This window comes from Schistocerca nitens, chromosome 5 (genome assembly GCF_023898315.1).
Source record: "Schistocerca nitens isolate TAMUIC-IGC-003100 chromosome 5, iqSchNite1.1, whole genome shotgun sequence".
Classification (NCBI taxonomy): domain Eukaryota; kingdom Metazoa; phylum Arthropoda; class Insecta; order Orthoptera; family Acrididae; genus Schistocerca; species Schistocerca nitens.
Genome location: NC_064618.1, coordinates 639653949 through 639676499, shown reverse-complemented (window position 1 = coordinate 639676499; position 22551 = coordinate 639653949). Strand labels below are relative to the sequence as shown.

Here is a 22551-nt window from a genome sequence, read left to right as displayed (position 1 = left end):
ATTTTTCTCGGGGTTGCAGGTGGTTTGATACCAGTACATGCCATGCTTTATTTGTTCAGATGTGTCTACACTTTTATGTCTTGAGCTGAATGTTAGTTGTATACTGCTTTCCATAAAGCAGCTTGTGTCTGTAATGCATCAAATTGAAATGATTAAAGAATTTGTCATTTTGGATCGATCTCTAATTTTTCTGATGAAGGCTGTGGCCGAAAGCTTATGTGCAAGTATCTCAATTGTGCCTGTCTGCAACTTGACAAAGTTGGGAATATTGATCACTTTAGTGATCTCTGCAGGTGTCGCACTACAAATCCGAAGGTGCAATTTTGATCTTCAGTTGGTCTTAGGATTTTTCATCTCTATACATAACTGTGTACACCTGGCAATGATTTGTTAATGTGATAAATACAAGTTCTATTGTGCTTCAGTGACCACATGAAATTATAGATTGCCCTGTAACTGGCCATATTAAGTCAATTTGAAGGTTAGAGCAAGGCAAGTGCATGCCGATTCCAATAGGACCACGCCTATAGTCATGTCAGCGTAAGAAAACCCGTAACAGCTAGCAGTGCTGTTCCAGCTTTTGAATGTGAAGTGCAAATGACTGTAGGTGGAAGGGGGGGGGGGGGGAAGTTTTCTGTAGAGCTGCAGCAACACTGAGGCTTTGCCACTGACATTTACAAAAATGTGTCAAGTGATTGGCTGAGACAGATGAGTGACGCTGCCAAGCCCAGCCCACTACAACTGTCAGGAGGCTTCTTACACTGACACGACTACAATAAAGCATGGAATTTCAAGCTTACCTTTGGGCAGAGGATAGCTTTACTTACCGTTGCTGCATAATAATAACCAGTAGGCAGTTACAAGTAGGCAATATTAAACTAACTGCAAGCTGATAAAAGAGTAGACTCATCATTTGTGGTAGAAACAGAGATGTAATAAAGCAAAATCAGTGTCTACAAAAGTGAGGATTTGAAAAATAAATCCTTCATAAACTTATAAATAACTATTTCTTGTTTGTACAACAATGATTTAACTTTTGTTATTTACAAAATAAAAAACTCAATCGAAACACACACACACAAAAACTATTTCTACCATACTCCTCAATATAAATTAATACTGTGATTTCACAACAGAAGGAATGTTGATATGTTATTCATTTGCTGCAGTCTACCAAGATCTATACTTCAATTCCAGCATCTGATCGTTTACCCGCTTTCCGTAATCTGTCTTCACCACTAAGAACGGGTTTTTCTGTCCTTGTGTGCCACACATACACCTGCAATTTAAATACTTTAATTACTTTCACAACTCAGATCAACAACACATAAAATGAACAATTCAAAAGGCAGGCAGCAAGAAAACAACACTAGGGTACAAATTGTGTGTTAACAACAACAGAATGCTACCTTCAAATGCATACTTAGGTCAACAGTTGACACATCTCAGTTAACAGTGGGTGATGCAAAGGGAGAACGTGCCGTCTTCAAAATAGTCCAAATATATGGCATTCATCTATCAATGGTGCACAATCGCTTTCTATATCAGAGCCTGAACCAAGTACTGCCGTATTCGATTACAGCTTACAAAGCTGGTTCGGGTGTTACAGCTTGTAAATTATGAAAATATGCTGTTTCAAAACACCGACACATTAAAGATAGACAAAAAAATGTGTTGTTTGTCATATGAACACATTATGGAATGGGAAGTGTGCTACAATAATGCTGCCATACCCTCAGTGTAAAGGTATAGGGTGAAAACCTGAGCCTCTCCAGGCATTTTGCTCCATCAATGGTGAAATCAAAGTGACTGCAGAGTTGGCTACTTCTTGTTTTTGTAAAAAAAATGGTCCAAAGGCAGGATTCATTGCTGAGCTAAAAGTTATGAAAACTGATATGCATATCTGGCATGTTTAATTAGGCCTCTTTAACTCTTGAGAAAGGATCAAAACACTCAAAAACAAGAATTTGAAAGTGTTGCTTGAGGCTTTCCCGACGGACATGTTGTATATATGGTTCTCGGGCGAGACGTCTGATGTCATAGTGAAAACTCCACAATATTTCTTAAGCACAACTGGCCGACATCTTCAGGTGCGACGAACACACTGCTAAGGCAGGACCAGAGCCCCCTATTTATGCCAGTCTTAGGCAGGAGCTTTTAGACTTATTCATACATGTGCTCACCTCGACGTACTTTTTATTTAATGGACAATACTTTGAACAGACTGACGGCGTCGCAATGGGTAGTCCCCCGTCACCCATTGTGGCTAATCTTTTCATGGAAGTCTTTGAGGAGAGAGCACTCCAGACGTCTGATTTGAAACCTACGTGTTTTTGGCGATATGTGGACGACACCTTTGTTATCTGGCCTCACGGCATTGCATCGCTGAATGTTTTTCTTGAGAATCTTAACTCGCTTCATCCCAACATCAAGTTCACTATGGAGATGGAGAAAAACTGCGAACTTCCATTCCTGGACGTGTTTGTACGGAGGAAAGAAGATGGCACATTAGGTCACGCAGAGTACCGTAAACCAACACACACGGACTTATACTTACAGGCCACCAGCTGTCACCATCCTTCGCTACGAAGTGGCGTACTGAGGACGTTGGTTCACAGAGCACGAGCCATATCAGACTCAGATAGCTTATCCAATGAGCTACTCCATCTGCGTACCATTTTCCAACAAAATGGATACTCCGAACGGGAGATTCGCCGTGCCTTACAACCGAAGCGGGTTACCTAACGTGAGGACGTGGAAGAAGGCGAAGAACAAAGGGGAATGGTCATCTTGCCATACATCGGCAGTGTCTCTTCAAAAATAGGAAGATTATTGAAGAGGCATAAAGTTAAATGTGTCTTTCGTCTGCCGGCAAAACTCTGAGCTCTCTTGGGCTCATCTAAGGACAGCCTTGGCATAAGAAGACGCGGTGTTTACGAAATTCCTTGCAGCTGCAGCATGTCGTACATCGGACAAACTTGTCGCACTGTAGAAGAGAGATGCACTGAACACCGCCGCTACACTCATCTGGAGCAACCAGAAAAGTCTGCGGTGGCCGAGCACTGTCTCAGTACATGCCATTCTATGAATTATCAACATACAAAAGTTCTCGCATCGAGTAGTTCGTACTGGGACAGTGTTATTAAGGAAGCAGTGGAAATACGTAGCTCGACGAATCTTGTAAACAGACACGGGCTTTCAGCTTAGTACAGCTTGGGATCCAGCACTGGCCATATTGAAGTCGCTACGAGCAGAGAGGAGTGCTATTGGTCATAAGATGGATGACGATTTGCCAGCAACAAATTCTGTTGACAATGGGAGGATAATCAAGGCGCCTACGTGGACGCGCATTTTTGCTTGCAGCTTCTGACAGAGGTCGGTGGGGCGGCCAATGGCAGCGCAGAGTAACAGCGGCAGCCTCCGCGCTTGCGGCTTCCGACAGAGGTCGCTGGGGCAGCCGATGGCAGCACAGAGCAGCGGCGGCAGACTCCGCACGTGCGCCGAAGTCTTTGGTTCTTCATCCTATAGGTGGCGTTGTTGTCCTTGCAGCTATCGGTTGATATCGTCGCTATTGGCCATCGAATTTGGCACCTCCACGCACGCGCACTTCCTGCCTAAGACTGGCATAAACAGGGGGCTCTGGTCCTGCCTTAGCAGTGTGTTCATCGCACCTGAAGATGTCTGCCAGTTGCGCTGACGAAATATTGTGGAGTTTTCACTGTGACATCCGACGTCTTGCCCGAGAACTATATATACAAGAATTTGAAAGGTTTGAAATTCAGTGATGTCAATCTCGCTAGAACACTACTTGTCTTGAAGGAAAAATTAATGGGAAGGGAACTCAAAATTTCTGAGTTCATCGGCTTTGAGCTAACAAAATAAACATCTCAAGGTGGTGCAAAACTGTTTGTGGCCTTTGTAAATTTCCTTTGACATAAAGGTAAAGTTGTAGATAAATTTGTTCAATTGAAAACACCTTATTCTGAATCAAATGGTTATAAAATAAATTAGACAACAGAAACGAGTACTGTGATGAAAAAATTGACCCATCCTTATAATAACAGTTCCACACACGCCCCTGCAGAATGGTGTTGCAAAAAACCACCATCACTGCTCATTTGTCAAAATGGCTCACTGCATACTGTTCAACCATTCTATGGCTTTGTAGACTTTTTTCTGCCTACACGCAACAAGATCAACAAGACGACAAAACTGGAATGTGGCAGACAAAAGCTAGAGCGAACAAGAAAAACAAGGTGCCCACATACAGTATATGAGCTTCTGATCACTCTAGGTGAAGGATTCATCCTCAATGACTATTTATGTGCTGTATAATTTTTCTTCTTTAGGGCATAATATATGTCTGATAACAACATGATTATTACAGCAGATACACAAAATAGCTGCTTATAATAAGTAATCTTTAATTATGACAGACTGTTTTGGCTTAATCACCATTTTCGAGTACTTGCAATTACATTTTTGGTGAGAACAGGTATGGATGCCAATGTCATTCACACTGAAGTAGCTGTCTTGCACTCACATCTAGATTGACGTGTTGTCCATACATGACAGCAGTTTGACATTTCCACCCTTACGATGATATATGTTTATAAAGATTGTGCACAGAACAGCAATTTATTTTAATAACTAACATTTGTTACAATTATCTTTGGTTGTTGCATATGTTACTTCCAATTTTTCCATGTTCGTGTTATAGAAGTTCAATAAAGTTCTTGAGGTAGTACTTGTGTTTAAATTCTGTATGTTCGTTTAATATTTTTTGTGGGTATTTTCTCATGTACACATAAATGTTTAATTCCTCAAGAATGTTCACTGCAAAACCTTTTGGTATTCTGTGCAGAGAGTAAATATAATTAGTTGAGCTTCTTTCTACACTTGAAAAATCAAAATCACACTGCTGATATGATCGAAAATGCACTACAGATTCAGCATTGAGTACAAGACAGCTACTTTAATATGAATGACATTGGCATCCACACCTGTTCTCATCAAAATTGTAATTGCTGGTACTTGAAAATGGCGACTAAACCAAAACAGTGTCGTAAATAAAGATTACTTATTATAAGCAGCTACTTCTTGTATCTAAACTATTAATCAGGTGATATAAACAACAATTCTACATGTCTCACACTTGCTCAATAGTTTGTGCCAGATCAGGTATTTCAACTTCATTGAAAATGCAACAGATGTCACTATCATTGATTTATTACATGCTCCATATCGAGAGTGGTTTGATGCTTTATGATGAAATCAGGTAACCAGTGAAAAATAATGCCTGGAACATTGTAAACAAGCAAACAAATGAAAGAGTAATATATTTTACGATGTTTTGAGGATTAAAAAAATACTGCTGCATCTTTGCTGAGATGAAATGCAAGAATAGTTGCAACAGCACTCAAATAACAGCCTGGAGTTCACTTCATGAAATGTTTTCTCCCATTCAAGAACTGGATCATTTAGACTATTCATGACTGTCCGTCAAATTTGACTTGTGTGTTTCACAAATGAATATTCACTGCTTCATTTCTCAATGGCAAAATTGACAGTAATATTCACAGAATAGCCAGGCTCACTGGGCGTGTTCTTATAAAAGAAGAGAAAGGGAGGAAGTTAATCATATAGTCAAGAAGGCAAGTGACATGCTCCAAACATTAAAATCTGGCGATGAATTGTGTAAACTTAGAAAAGCCATTTATGGGCTACACCAAGCTGATCTACAGTGGTAGGTCAAGATGAATGCAACCCTATCATCATCAACTGGATTGCAGCCCATAAATGCAGATCCATGTGCCTTTGTAGACAATGTACAGAAACATTAGTCTTCCTACATTTGTGTAGATGAAGACATAATTATTTCAGCCGACCAAGAAATGACAAAACAAATAAAGGATGAGTTATCTGTCAAGTTAAATATCAAGGATCTCATTGCCATAAGATGGTATCTGGGTATTGACATAAATCACTCTGTTGACGAAATTAAACAATGGAAACTCCAGATTCTCCTGTCCGCCACCAGCTTTTCTGAACTGCGCAGATTGGAGTTATCCTTTTAACACACTCTCTTCTCCCAAAATTATCCTGGCTTCAATCTAAGGTAACCTAATGTCTCCATACCCTCAACTGAACAGTTTCCACCCCTGTCCTCTCTCCTCATTGTGTGCTGCCCTCTGCCAATGCATCTGTGTCTTTTCCCTTCTCTGCTCCTCTCCTTTTCTGCTCTCCGGTTGTCATCCTCCCTCCCTGCCCCACAGCCTCCTGACACTGCTAGTCCCTGCACATAGTGCCAGACAGCACTTTTCTCCCCCCCCCCCCCCCCCCCCGAACCCTGTTATCCCTTCCTCTTCCTCACCCCTCCAGATTGCTGCTTCCATGCAATCTGACAATTCTGGTCTGAGCTACCGAAGTCAGTGGTCAAGTGTTAACGAGGTCTACTTGGTTGTGTGAATGACTGTGTGTGTGTTTCCTGTGAAGAATGGTTTGTCCTAAAGCGAAATGGGTAACATTCTTTTCGTTGTGCCTGTCTGCAACTCAACATTTCACCTTTATGGTGAGTATCAATCTTTCTTTTCCTATTTTGTTGACAAACTTCATTATGTAAAGTGGTTATACTAGAAGATTTACACCAATTCAGAATGGATGACTACAAGCTGGTATGGAGTCCACTGGAAACTGGGAGCAAGTTGGATGCAACAGCTACAAATACAGAAGGTAGCACTCATTATCCATTCAGAAAACTGGTTGGAGCATTGATGTACATTGCCATCAGTACCTGACCCAACATGAGCTATACAGTCAGCAAGCTAAGCCAGTACAATAATAGCCATAATTTTGTTCACTGGGTTTTCGGATGCTGACAAAGTCATATACAGGTACCAACTTCTTCTTATCTATATCAGCAATCTCTCTGTGTTCATACTAGCGGGGAGCCACTGATCTTTCGCCAGGTGAAGCCAAGTACATGAGCCTCTCCGAAACGGTGGAGAAAGGAATTCACCTGTTAAGGCTCTTCATCCACTGAAATACGAGAAACGTGTTGATGGACTGACTTCGATCTTGGCACCACAAACTTAAGACTTAATTATTGATTTACAACTGTCTGAAAACTGAGATTAAAACTTTGCTGCTACACAATGTCATTGGTGTCCATATGTGTTACAATGCAAAGGCTTTCAAGATTGCTGTTCACAGTTTTATGTCATCCTTTGTACAATAAACTATGAAAAACATTGTTTAAGTAGCCAGAATGAGATTTTCACTCTGCAGCAGAGTGTGCGCTGATATGAAACTTCTTGGAAGATTAAAAGTATGTGCAGGACAGAGACTCGAACTCCCGAGTTTGAGTCTCGGTCCGGAACACAGTTTTTATCTGCGAGGAAGTTTCATTGTTTAAGTAATTTTGTGTCATGGCTGTATTTTCAAACTGCAACCCAATATATCCCACACAACAAGCTGTATTTTTTAACCAATTAAATGGCTTGGGATAGTATATAATATCCACTAACAAAGTGCCACTGCCACCTGACCAAAACACAAAGCAATGATTGGTTGAGAAGTAATGGATTTGAAGTTTTCCTAATCGGCTTCACTCTAATACCTTTTTCAGGTGTGTACTATTAATTTTCTCTGAACAGAAAATTGTAAACAATAATTAGCTGCTGTACGAATTTAAAATTCAGAATCAGTATGGAGAAAGAATATTTCATTTATCCACAGGTAAATTATTATTATTATTATTATTATTATTTCTTTACTTTCTCAGACGTTAAGTCTGGTTGAGAATGGAAAGTGACGCGGACCTTGATCAAGCGTCACTTCCTATTAACTGTACGGTATGTGTTAAATTGCATTTAGGAACTTTCGGGTAATTGAACATGTATCAATAATTACGGATTTCTGTAGTTGTATATATATGTTTGGATGTAGCTGTATTGCATTGATGTACTGGTGGATATTGTGTGGTATGACTCCTGTAGTTGATACTATAATTGGTATGATGTCAACTTTATCCTGATGCCACATGTCTTTGACTTCCTCAGCCAGTTGGATGTATTTTTCAATTTTTTCTCCTGTTTTCTTTTGTATATTTGTTGTATTGGGTATGGATATTTCGATTAGTTGTGTTAATTTCTTCTTTTTATTGGTGAGTATGATGTCAGGTTTGTTATGTGGTGTTGTTTTATCTGTTATAATGGTTCTGTTCCAGTATAATTTGTATTCATCATTCTCCAGTACGTTTTGTGGTGCATACTTGTATGTAGGAACTTGTTGTTTTAAAAGTTTATGTTGTAAGGCAAGCTGTTGATGTATTATTTTTGCTACATTGTCATGTCTTCTGGGGTATTCTGTATTTGCTAGTATTGTACATCCGCTTGTGATGTGATCTACTGTTTCTATTTGTTGTTTACAAAGTCTGCATTTATCTGTTGTGGTATTGGGATCTTTAATAATATGCTTGCTGTAATACCTGGTGTTTATTGTTTGATCCTGTATTGCAATCATGAATCCTTCTGTATCACTGTATATATTGCCTTTTCTTAGCCATGTGTTGGATGCGTCTTGATCGATGTGTGGCTGTGTTAGATGATACGGGTGCTTGCCATGAAGTGTTTTCTTTTTCCAATTTACTTTCTTCGTATCTGTTGATGTTATGTGGTCTAAAGGGTTGTAGAGGTGGTTATGAAATTGTAGTGGTGTAGCCGATGTATTTATATGAGTGATTGCTTTGTGTATTTTGCTAGTTTCTGCTCGTTCTAGAAAGAATTTTCTTAAATTGTCTACCTGTCCATAATGTAGGTTTTTTATATCGATAAATCCCCTTCCTCCTTCCTTTCTGCTTAATGTGAATCTTTCTGTTGCTGAATGTATGTGATGTATTCTATATTTGTGGCATTGTGATCGTGTAAGTGTATTGAGTGCTTCTAGGTCTGTGTTACTCCATTTCACTACTCCAAATGAGTAGGTCAATATTGGTATGGCATAAGTATTTATAGCTTTTGTCTTGTTTCTTGCTGTCAATTCTGTTTTCAGTCTTTTTGTTAGTCTTTGTCTATATTTTTCTTTTAGTTCTTCTTTAATATTTGTATTATCTATTCCTATTTTTTGTCTGTATCCTAGATATTTATAGGCATCCGTTTTTTCCATCGCTTCTATGCAGTCGCTGTGGTTATCCAATATGTAATCTTCTTGTTTAGTGTGTTTTCCCTTGACTATGCTATTTTTCTTACATTTGTCTGTTCCAAAAGCCATACTTATATCATTGCTGAATACTTCTGTTATCTTTAGTAATTGGTTGAGTTGTTGATTTGTTGCTGCCAGTAGTTTTAGATCATCCATGTATAGCAAATGTGTGATTTTGTGTGGGTATGTTCCAGTAATATTGTATCCATAATTTGTATTATTTAGCATGTTGGATAGTGGGTTCAGAGCAAGGCAGAACCAGAAAGGACTTAATGAGTCTCCTTGGTATATTCCACGCTTAATCTGTATTGGCTGTGATGTGATATTATTTGAATTTGTTTGGATATTAAGTGTGGTTTTCCAATTTTTCATTACTATGTTTAGGAACTGTATCAATTTAGGATCTATATTGTATATTTCCAATATTTGTAGTAACCATGAGTGGGGTACACTATCAAAAGCTTTTTGGTAATCAATGTATGCGTAGTGTAGCGACCTTTGTTTAGTTTTAGCTTGATATGTCACCTCTGCATCTATTATCAGTTGCTCTTTACATCCTCGTGCTCCTTTGCAACAGCCTTTTTGCTCTTCATTTATAATTTTGTTCTGTGTTGTATGTGTAATTAATTTCTGTTTAATGATTGAAGTTAATATCTTGTATATTGTTGGTAGGCATGTTATGGGGCGATATTTAGCTAGGTTCGCTGTGTCTGCTTGATCTTTAGGTTTCAGATACGTTATTCCATGTGTAAGTGTATCAGGGAATGTGTATGGGTCTGCAATGTAACTGTTAAATAATTTAGTTAGATGTGAATGTGTTGAGGTGAACTTCTTTAACCAGAAATTTGCTATTTTATCATTTCCAGGGGCTTTCCAATTGTGAGTAGAATTAATTGCTTGGGTGACTTCATGTTGCAAAATTATCACTTCAGGCATTTGTGGTATCATCTTGTATGTGTCTGTTTCTGCTTGTATCCACCGTGCATGCCTGTTATGTTGTACCGGGTTTGACCATATGTTGCTCCAGTAGTGTTCCATGTCTGTTATGTTTGGTGGATTGTTTATTTTAATGTGTGTGTTATCTATTGTCTGGTGAAATTTCTTTTGGTTTGTGTTGAATGTTTGGTTTTGTTTCCTTCTATTTTCACTTTTTTTGTATCTTCTGAGTCGTTTGGCTAATGCTTGTAATTTCTGCTTCTTTTCGTCTAATTGCTCTGTCGCTTCTTGTTGTGAGATTTTACCTAACCTTTTTCGTTTTTTTTTCGAGATTTCATTTCTTATAAATTGTGTTAGCTGTCCGATGTCTTTTCTCAGTTTTTCTATTCTGATCTGTAGCCTGTGTTGCCATGCTGGTTTTGTGGGTTTCTTCTGTGTGTTGGTTGGTTCTGATCTCTGCCTAGTGTGTATATTTAGTGTAGTGAGTGCTCCTATATAAATCAGTAGTTGTAACTCTTCCATAGTTGTGTTTTCATTTATTTTGTTGTGTATGATTGTGTTGATAGTTTTTATTGTTGTTTCGACTTGTGGGTTATTTGGTGGTCTATGCAGGAATGGTCTAACGTCTGTATTTGTGTCTTTGTATTCTATATATGTTAGCTGAAATTTTTCTTCTATATCTAGCATCTGTGTCACTTCGTGTTCTATTTGTGCTTGTTCTGGTGGCTGTCTTAAAATTTCATTTTCCTCTGATTGTTTAATTGATGCGTGTTGTTCTTTGTTTGTTTGCTCTGGGATGTTTGAGTCCATTACTGTATTTTCTTCTTCTTCTGATTGCACATTATTTTGTTCCAGTATTTGTTGTACTTGTTGTTTGATGTTTTCTAATTCTACTACTACTACTACTACTACTACTACTACTACTACTATTATTATTATTATTATTATTATTATTATTATTATTATTATTATTATTATTATTTCCTTTCTCAGACGTTATGTCTGGGCAAAAATGGAAAGTGACACGAACCTTGATCAAGCGTGACTCCCTTTTAACTGTACGGTATATGTTACATTGCATTTAGGAACTTTCGGGTAATTGAACATGTATCAATAATTACGGATTTCTGTAGCTGTATATATACGTTTGGATGTAGCTGTATTGTGTTGATGTACTGGTGGATGTTGTGTGGTATGACTCCTGTAGTTGGATAGTATAATTGGTATAATGTCAACTTTATCCTGATGCCACATGTCCTTGACTTCCTCAGCCAGTTAGATGTATTTTTCAATTTTTTCTTCTGTATATTTGTTATATTGGGTATGGATATTTCGATTAGTTGGGTTAATTTCTTCTTTTTATTGGTGAGTATGATGTCAGGTTTGTTATGTGGTGTTGTTTTATCTGTTATAATGGTTCTGTTCCAGTATAATTTGTATTCATCATTCTCCAGTACACTTTGTGGTGCATACTTTTATGCGGAAACGTGTTGTTTTATTAGTTTATGTTGTATGGCAAGTTGTTTATGTATTATTTTTGCTACATTGTCATGTCTTCTGGGGTATTCTGTAATTGCTAGTATTGTACATCCACTTGTGATGTGATCTACTGTTTCTATTTGTTGTTTGCAAAGTCTTCATTTATCTGTTGTGGTATTGGGATCTTTAATAATATGCTTGCTGTAATATCTGGTGTTTACTGTTTGATCCTGTATTGCGATCATGAATCCTTCCATCTCACTGTATATATTGCCTTTTCGTAGCCATGTGTTGGATGCGTCTTGATGTGTGGTTGTGTTAGATGATACGGGTGCTTGCCATGTAGTGTTTTCTTTTTCGAATTTACTTTCTTTGTATCTGGTGATGTTATGTGATCTAAAGGGTTGTAGAAGTGATTATGAAATTGCAATGGTGTAGCCGATGTATTTATATGAGGCTCTATAGGAGAATTTTCTTAAATTGTCTACCTGTCCGTAATGTAGGTTTTTTTATGTCGATAAATCCCCTTCCTCCTTCCTTTCTGCTTAATGTGAATCTTTCTGTTGCTGGATGTATGTGATGTATTCTATATTTGTGGCATTGTGATCGTGTAAGTGTATTGAGTGCTTCTAGGTCTGTGTTACTCCATTTCACTACTCCAAATGAGTAGGTCAGTATTGGTATAGCATAAGTATTTATAGCTTTTGTCTTGTTTCTTGCTGTCAATTCTGTTTTCAGTATTTTTGTTAGTCTTTGTCTATATTTTTCTTTTAGTTCTTTAATATTTGTATTATCTATTACTATTTTTTGTCTGTATCCCAGATATTTATAGGCATCTGTTTTTTCCATCGCTTCTATGCAGTCGCTGTGGTTATCCAATATGTAATCATCTTGTTTAGTGTGTTTTCCCTTGACTATGCTATTTTCCTTACATTTGTCTGTTCCAAAAGCCATATTTATATCATTGCTGAATACTTCTGTTATCTTTAGTAATTGGTTGAGTTGTTGATTTGTTGCTGCCAGTAGTTTTAGATCATCCATGTATTGCAAATGTGTGATTTTGTGTTGGTATGTTCCAGTAATATTGTATCCATAATTTGTATTATTTAGGACGTTGGATAATGGGTTCAGAGCAAGGCAGAACCAAAAAGGACTTAATGAGTCTCCTTGGTATATTCCACGCTTAATCTGTATTGGCTGTGATGTGATATTATTTGAATTTGTTTGGATATTAAGTGTGGTTTTCCAATTTTTCATTACTATGTTTAGGAACTGTATCAATTTAGGATCTACTTTGTATATTTCCAATATTTGTAGTAACCATGAGTGGGGTACACTATCAAAAGCTTATTGGTAATCAATGTATGCGTAGTGTAGTGACCTTTGTTTAGTTTTAGCTTGATAGGTCACCTCTGCATCTGTTATCAGTTGCTCTTTACATCCTCGTGCTCCTTTGCAACAGCTTTTTTGTTCTTCATTTATAATTTTGTTCTGTGTTGTATGTGTCATTGATTTCTGTGTAATGACTGAAGTTAATATTTTGTATATTGTTGGTAGGCATGTTATGGGGTGATATTTAGCTGGGTTTGCTGTGTCTGCTTGATCTTTAGGTTTCAGATAAGTTATTCCATGTGTAAGTGTATCAGGGAATGTGTATGGGTCTGCAATGTAACTGTTAAATAATTTAGTTAGATGTGAATATGTTGAGGTGAACTTCTTTAGCCAGAAATTTGCTATCTTATCTTATCCAGGGGCTTTCCAATTGTGAGTAGAATTAATTGCTTGGGTGACTTCATGCTGCAAAATTATCACTTCAGGCATTTGTGGTATCAACTTGTATGCGTCTGTTTCTGCTTGTATCCACCGTGCATGCCTGTTATGCTGTACCGGGTTTGACCATATGTTGCTCCAGAAGTGTTCCACGTCTGTTATGTTTGGTGGATTGTCTATTTTAATGTGTGTGTTTATCTATTGTCTGGTAAAATTTCTTTTGGTTTGTGTTGAATGTTTCCTTCTATTTTCACTTTTTTTGTATCTTCTAAGTCGTTTGACCAATGCTTGTAATTTCTGCTTCTTTTCATCTAATTGCTCTATTGCTTCTTGTTGTGAGATTTTACCTAATCTTTTTCGTTTTTTGTCTGATATTTCATTTCTTATAAATTGTGTTAGCTGTCCCATGTCTTCTCAGTTTTTCTATTCTGATCTGTAACCTGTGTTGCCATGCTGGTTTTGTGGGTTTCTTCTGTGTTTTGGTTGGTTCTGATCTCTGCCTAGTGTGTATATTTAGTGTAGCGAGTGCTCCTATATAAACCAGTAGTTGTAACTCTTCCATAGTTGTATTTTCATTTATTTTGTTGTGTATGATTGTGTTGATAGTTTTTATTGTTGTTTCGACTTGTGGGTTATTTGGTGGCCTATGCAAGAATGGTCTAATGTCTGTGTCTTTGTATTCTATATATGTCAGCTGACATTTTTCTTCTATATCTAACATGTGTGCCATTTCGTGTTCTATTTGTGCTTGTTCTGGTGGCTGTCTTAAGATTTCGTTTTCCTCTGATTGTTTAATTGATGCGTGTTGTTCTTTGTTTGTTTGCTCTGGGATGTTTGAGTCCATTACTGTATTTTCTTCTTCTTCTTCTTCTTCTTCTTCTGACTGCACATTATTTTGTTCCAGTATTTGGTGTACTTGTTGTTTGATGTTTTCTAATTCTGACTGGGGTATCCTGTTATTTTTGATTATTACGCGGATCTGATCAGCTAGTCGTTGTTCTGTTAAAATTTTTAATTCTGGGTATCTGGTAATAAATGTTGTGTATAATTGTGATCTGTATCCAGTTGTGTTGGTTCTTAAGTTTGTTGCTTGGTAATAACAGAACATGAGGTGTCTGCTAACTTCATCTGACCATCTCATCCTCTGTCTGTTTTCCTTCTAGAGTGGTTGCAGGAAGCATATCCTGCAAAACACCTCTATTTGGATTTAAATCATTTTCCATGTGGCTAGCAGTGTCGTTACCATTGTGGACGGGCATAGGGTTCAAGCGTCGTCCCCGACCATGACAGCGCTTGTCCAAGGCTTCATTAGTTCTGTTCTGAACCAACTAATCACACTAAAAGGGGGGTTAGCCCTATTAGTGGTTTGTTCTTTTCGTCGCCTTTTACGACTGGCAGAACATACCGGAGGCCTATTGTTTTCCCGGGCCTCCACGGGTATTATTATTATTATTATTATTATTATTATTAAATATTACTGTCATTTTAGTTTTTCCCTGCAAAGGTAAATTTTTAATATCTGTCTGGTATTCAGCCATGTGGCAGTGTCCACAACGTGTGATATTTTCAGCACAAGCCAATCTTTTGGCATTCTCAAGTGTTCCTGATGACTGACTGTTTTCTGCAAGGCACCTCCTCCATATTCCCCACCCCCTCTGCCCCCAGCCTCCTGCCCGTTATCTCTGGGGGCACACCTGGTGCAGTGGGGGGTGGGAGTTTGATGCTGAGGGTTGATACATGGCCCTCGGTAAAGCTGTGGCCAGTGCAAAATGCAGGTACCTGCTGCTGTGGTGACTGTGTGTCCTCGTCTTCTATTGCCACAACAGGAGCAGAATTTCTTGGAGACGGCTGTTGTGCTTTGATTCTGCTGAATGCTGAGTCCCAGGATTTGCTAATTTAAAATCAATATATTTATTTATTAGGTCACGATGTAGTCTGACTTCTACAGTCTCTTGTAAAATACAATCCCAGAAGGTGTTTGATTGTTGTAATAACTTGGTTCTGTCATAATTCATGGCTTGAATGTGGGTGATGCACTGCTTGCCACAGCAGAGTTTCTCACTAATGGTTGTCTGTGTGGCATTTATGCTCAGTGCATCTGTCCTGTATTGTTCCTATAGTCTGACCTACATATATTTACCCACACTGGCAGCAGTGGCATTAGACTTCTGGTTCCTGGAGTCCTAGATCATTCTTCACTGATTCCAACAAGCCCTTTGTTTCGGCTGGTGGGCGTACCACCCATCTGATGTTATGTTTCCAGGGTATTATTCTGATTTTTTCTGATGTGTTCCAGACACATGGGATAGTCACCGTTGCAAGAGGTTTCTCTTTTCCTTCAGCAGGCTGTGGTCTTGGCTTCTTCAGCCTTAGGCACATTTATCTGGCAGTTGCTGTACCGTATCTACAGAGCATAGCCCACAGGTACTACAGTTCAGCTTTCAGATGGCCACAGTCAGAGGTTCCATGTGCTCTGTGGAGTAGTGCACTTATGACACCTCCTTGTGAAGGATCATGATAGATGGTAGCACGATAGTACAAACCTGTATTTGTCGGTGTGCAGTAGACTGTGTCCTAGTGTGTCATCTGGTCTTTTCTTGATGAGCACATCTGGAAATGAAAGCTGATTGTTTTCTTCTATCTCCACTGTGAATTTGATGTTCTGGTGCAGTGAATTGTATGATGCCTTGTATGCGATTTCCAGATTACAAATGTAGCATCTACATATTGAAAAAAGCACAAGGGTTTGTAGACTGCCAACTGCAAGGCTGCTGCTACTAATGTCTCCATTAACATATGGGCCACCAATGGTGGTAGTGGGCAGCACATTGCTACTCAGTCTACTTGTTCATAGTAATTTCCATTGAATAGAAAGTACACTGATGTGAGCATGAATTCAAACAGTTCTGTTATTACTGACCCAAATGTCTCTCCTATGAGGTTTAGGGAGTCCGAGGTACTTTAGTAAAGAGAAATATGGCGTCAAAGCTCACTGCAATGTCTTCTTGGCCTAGTCTGAAGTTCGGGAGCTGCTGGATGAAATGCACCAAATTCCAAATGTGATGCTGGCATTTGCTCACAAAGGGGCTGAACACGACTCAGGTATTTTACTAACACATGTTGGTGTGCTAATGCTATCAACAATTGCGTGGAGCGGCATTCCTTCCTTGTGGACAGCAGATAATTCGTAAAGTCCACGATGCACAGCTGCCTGTGGACAAAGTCTCTTCTCTGTCTTCTTATGTGGGAATGTGTGTCTGAGAAGCTCTATGGTCTTCCTGTGTACTCTGTTAATAGGACCATCCTCAGTTCTCCTGTAGGCATTGTCCTCTAATAGGTCACACATTTTTTGTATACTTAATCCTTTCCACTCCAACATCAAGTGGTGCTTGACACTACGAATTTTGTTTTCTGCTCTGATGTCGAGCCTCATTCCACACGATTTTTCATAGGTATCACATGCTCAACTCTTGATTCTATCTGTACTAGTCTTCAATGGTGCTTAGTGCTGCCATCTGTGTCAAATTGTTGCAGTTGTGTTGAAAGAAATGTTGGAATTATTACATTCAAGTTTGCGTGCGAGCAATGGCTAATTCCTCACGTTCAGTTCTTTCTGAGAAAGATTCTACAGCTTTTACAGGAATCTCTAAGTGACAATGACAGTGAGAGTGGTTTTGATGATGCGAGTTGTTCATTTCTGAACAATTATAGTGAAGATGAGAATGAAAACCATTAAAATGTGCATTTTTCTAGTGATTCAGCGGAAGATTCATGGCGAATGTGGTGTGAAAATGACCGACTCTACAGATTTTTCTTTTGATGATTAAATGTATGGTTTTATTACTGAAACTGGTAATGTCCTACCATTGACAGCTGGTTTCTTTCAGTTAACTTTTATTGACAACTTATTTCAACAAATAGCAGACCAAACTAACAGCTATGTTACAGCAAAAATATGTAAAGTGACACCTCTTGCACAACGTTCTGTGTGGTGGGACTGGAGAAATGTTACCAAGAAATGAAATGCTTCCATGGTGTGCTACTGAATAAGGCATTACACAAATTTAAGAACTAGCAGGACAATTTTTGCATGAGAATGCTTACAATCATCTGACTTATTTTCTGACTGTTTTACTTGCACACAATGTATGCAAATGCTCAGAGCACTTCATGTTTCTAATCCAGAGAGTGCTACACATGTGAACATTCAGGTTGAGTCATACCTGAATAAAGTGAAGAACGTGTGATTATTTTCTCAAAATTTATCGAGCATATAGGTATTTAGTATCATTCAAGGGTCGTGTGTTATTCAAAGTGTATAACCCTAAAAACCAACAAAATGGGGATTCAGAGTTTATATGACTTTGGATTCATCATACGGTTATATCTGTAGTTTGATATGGTATTTTGGCGTTGTAACAACAGAGTCAATTATTTGTCTAGACTTTAATTTTTCTGAGAGATTGGTTCTTCAGTTGCTGGCTATATCAGCAATGTTACAGGGCAATCAGGGTGTCATTTGCACACTGACCTTTTTTGTACAGGTGTTGCATTAGCTGATGAACTGTTGAAACAGAATGTGCATCTCATAGGAACGATCCAGGTCAATCAATAAAATGCCTCCACAATAACAAAATGATGGTTCCGGCAAGGGAAGATAAAAGAACTTTTTTCAAGCTTTCTACAACAGCAAATAACTCAGTGTCATTTATAGAAAGGAGAAACAGCAAGGAAAGGGAAGAAATAATGAAACCAAATGTGATTTTTGATTACACTTCGAAATGGATGGAGTTGATCAATGTGACCATTTTATTTCCAGTTATGGTTTTCTAATGAAGTCTGAAGTGGTGGTGAAAACTGTACTTCTGGTTGTTAAACAGCTATTTGCTATACAATAATCACTGCAAGAGAAACAATTTAAAAAAACTGTCTCACAAAGTATTCCATAAAAGTGTTTTAAGAGACTTTAGTTGGTGAAGAAAGAAACCCAGGGCAAAAACGAGGAAGTCGTTCAACTTCTGATAATGAGGATTGCTTGAATGGAAAGCTGCACATTTAACAAGCTTCCTGGGAACAAGCATAAGGATTGTGCTGTGTATTCAGTCACAAAATAAAAACAGGTGGCAGGCATGAAACTGTGTATTACTGTGAAACATGCACATGAAACCCAGCTCTCACCCTGATGTTTGTTTCAAAAAATATCGTAAATTGAAAAGTTTTGTACTGTAATGTTTTGGAAGTTATTTGAATGAAAGCGCATTTTTTATGTATATCCTATCTGCTGGACAGCAGCCTCATTGTTTCCAAAGAGACTGCAATTCTATGAAGTGTGCTCACCACTTGGACAGTGGCAATTTAAATAAGAGTGCACAGAGCTGCCCTGTGTCTGTTTATGGAGGGCAAAAGGTTAACATGACAGCATGACTGTACAATTCACTTGACGGCTGGCAAGATAACTGCCAGAATCTTCCTGGGGCCACTTAAGTGCTTTCCTCTCTTCACTGGTAATGTTTGGCTCTGGTGGAACCCCCCTAGCAACAATATGTCACACTTCACGTCTTACTTCCTCTGCAGCATCCCATTTAAGTACAAGAACATGTTTCATGATGCTAATAAATTTTGCAGTGGGTAGCATCATTGGAGTGTCTGCAAAATTTAGCCTCTTTTCCTACGACAGATAAGGTAATGTTGTCAATTATGTCCCCTGAATAATAGATCTATTAGTACTAGGTTTAACCACAAGGTGCTCATATTTCTACAGCTTATCTGCAAGCTGCCAAAGGCCATGCTTTGTTAGTGTGTGACCCACTAATTGCATCTGTCAGGAGAGAATGTTGATGCTAACTACAGATAGTGTGAAGAGTTCTTGTCAAGCCTGTGTCAAGTGTACCTGATTCTCTTCTTGACCAGGGACAGACTGGCTCTTCTGGTGATCCGGCTGACAGAGTCCTGATGCGATGAACTAAGTTTGCAAAAGATGGTATAATTCCGTCCTCTTGGAATCTCAGCAGAAAGACATGGTATGCCACACAGTAGTCCTTACTGTTCCAAACTTGTCAAACTTCAATTGTACTGTGCATCTCCTCCTTGTAGTGGTACTTTATGTATTATTTTTGGTTTCCATAGCATAGGAATATATTTAATATATTTCTTGGGTATTCAGCCCACTAGCATTGTCCAGAAGGCACGGAATTTCCACAAGCCAACTTTTTGCTATCCTCAGGCAGTCATGATGAGTTTCCTAGTTAGTACTGTATTCGTATCCCCCCATGCACAGCCTCCAGCTGACTGTCTCTGGGGGCTGACCTGGTGCATTGGTGGTGGAAGCGTGACTTCGAGGAGATAGAAGAAAATGATCAACTTCAATTTTTGGACATAGTTGTCATACTAGGATACAGTGTCTACCATAAACCAACACAAAAATTTGCACTTGCATGCTTCCAGTTGTCAAGCTTTTTCACAATGAGAAGGTGTCCGCAGGACACTGTTCCTCAGAGCATGTGAATTCACTGACATGACCATCTAGCAGCTGAACTGTGGCACCTACGGGCCGGGTTCTAGATGTATGGTTACAGCAACTGCCAGACACAGTGTGCCGTGAGACTAAAGAACCCAAGACCACAGCTTGCTGAGGACAAAGAAAAACCTGTTGCAATGATGATTATCCCATAAGTTGGGAAAACATCAGCTAAAGTTTGAAGACTACTCTGGAAACATAATGTGAAGTGCACGTTTTGTCCACCAGCCAAAATGAAAGGTGTGTTGACATCAGTCAAGGATCAGGACCCTGGAAACAATGTATCTAATGCATCCCTTGCCAGTGCGTGAGAATGTAGGCCATACAATATGGACAATACAGGAGACATGCACTGAGCATAAATGCCACACTACCATCAGCCGAAAAAGTAATATAGAAAAGCACTGTATCACCCATGCACATGCCATGATTTATGACACCACAAAGTTATTGCAACAATCCAATGCTTTCTGGGACTGTATTCTGAAAGAGCGTAGCAAAAATCCGACTACATGGAAAACTAATAAACAAGGGCAGTTAAATGACATCTGAGACCCAGTCTTGTGCACAATCAAAGCACAGCGGCAATTTACATGGCAATCTGTTCCCGTAACGGTAAATGAAGAGGACGAGGATGCATTGTGACCAAAACGACACGAGGCTCACATCCGGCGATGGTTGCAGCGTGACTGAGTACCTTGGATTGACACACGTACAGTCATGAGAAACCCTGAGGAATTATTATTATTATTATTATTATTATTATTATTATTATTATTATTATTCTTTCCTGTCTCAGACATTACGTCTGGTTAAAAATGGAAAGTGATGCGGACCTTTATCAAGCACGACTTCCTTTTAACTGTACGGTACATGTTACATTGCATTTAGGAACTTTTGGGTAATTGAACGTGTATCAATAATTACGGATTTTTTTAGTTGTATATATACGTTTGGATGAAGCTGAATTGCGTTTATGTACTGGTGGATATTGTGTGGTATGACTCCTGTAGTTGATAGTATAATTGGTATGATGTCAACTTTCTCCTGATGCCACATATCTTTGACTTCCTCAGCCAGTTGGATGTATTTTTCAATTTTTTCTCCGGTTTTCTTCTGTATATTTGTTGTATTGGGTATGGATGTTTCGATTAGTTGTGTTAATTTCTTCTTTTTATTGGTGTGTATGATGTGAGGTCTGTTATGTGGTGTTGTTTTATCTGTTATAATGGTTCTGCTCCAGTATAATTTGTATTCATCATTCTCCAGTATATTTTGTGGTGCATACTTGTATGTGGGAACGTGTTGTTTTATTAGTTTATGTTGTATGGCAAGTTGGTGATGTATTATTTTTGCTACATTGTCATGTCTTCCGGTGTATTCTGTAATTGCTAGTATTGTACATCTGTTTGTGATGTGATGTACTGTTTCTATTTGTTGTTTGCAAAGTCTGCATTTATCTGTTGTGGTATTGGGATCTTTAATAATATGCTTGCTGTAATATCTGGTGTTCATTGTTTTATCCTGTATTGCAATCATGAATCCTTCTGTCTCACTGTATATATTGCCTTTTCTTAGCCATGTGTTGGATGCGTCTTGATCGATGTGTGGCTGTGTTAGATGATACGAGTGCTTGCCATGTAGTGTTTTCTTTCTCCAATTTACTTTCTTTGTATCTGTTGATGTTACGTGATCTAAAGGGTTGTAGACGTTGTTATGAAATTGCAATGGTGTAGCCGATGTATTTATATGAGTGATTGCTTTGTGTATTTTGCTAGTTTCTGCTCATTCTATAAATAATTTTCTTAAATTGTCTACCTGTCCGTAATGTAGGTTTTTGATATCGATAAATCCCCTTTCTCCTTCCTTTCTGCTTAATGTTAATAATAATAATAATAATAATAATAATAATAATAATAATAATATGTATATGCATGCTTACAACTAAAGATGCTGTATTAAATACCTTTGTACATCTGTCTGCTTTGGGTTCGAGCTCATCCCAGGAATTCACTAGATGTCTCAACAGTTCACTTTCTTGAAACCCTCTTTCCACATTGTAGGAGAATTTTGCTTGAGGTTTGCTGAGGAAAAACCTGAGATTAACACCAAACCCTGCCATGTCGACTGGGAAGGGACGGTCTGGCCGCCACATGCTGTTCCATCCGACTACATGGCCTGTCTCGTTGAGGAGAGGCCGCTCCACCATGAGACCTCCCACCAGGCCCACCGGCCACACACTCACACGCTCAGTGTGTCGCATCTGAAAGAGTGCCAACAAACCTCTATCATCACGACTCCACATTCCCAGAGTAAACTAATATCATTTTTTGAAATTTACTGTCACACTACTGTTTTGCAGTAGATGTTGAAATCACTTTACAGGCTGCTTTCAAATTCTTATTATTCTGAAAGTAATTTAGGTTTTGTTAATTCCTAGAGTGTAGTGAGTAGAAGAATCAATATTCGAGTTAACAAGCTACTCTGTAACTAGGGAGTAATTAATTTGACAAACTGAATAAACTGGATGACAAACTGGCACAATAGCAATTATGATGATTTAGCCCTGAACTGGTCACATCTTTTCTGTATGACTTAAATGCTTATTCTTTTGTTATTAATTTGTCTTATATTCCATAAATAAAACC

General features: G+C 38.5%; 1 protein-coding gene across 2 annotated transcripts in view; it reads right to left on the bottom strand.

The window, feature by feature from the left end:
- Nucleotides 1-912: 912 nt before the first annotated feature.
- Nucleotides 913-22551, bottom strand: part of LOC126260025 (galactosylgalactosylxylosylprotein 3-beta-glucuronosyltransferase I) — a 45189-nt gene continuing 23550 nt past the window's right edge. For both annotated transcript variants that reach the window (XM_049957190.1, XM_049957191.1), the window contains exons 6-7: nt 21870-22166; nt 913-1279 (exon numbers count right to left, since the gene is read on the bottom strand). In XM_049957190.1, the coding sequence (XP_049813147.1) occupies nt 1181-1279; nt 21870-22166 (396 nt within the window). In that variant the 3' untranslated portion in view covers nt 913-1180. The remainder of the gene's footprint in view (nt 1280-21869; nt 22167-22551) is intronic.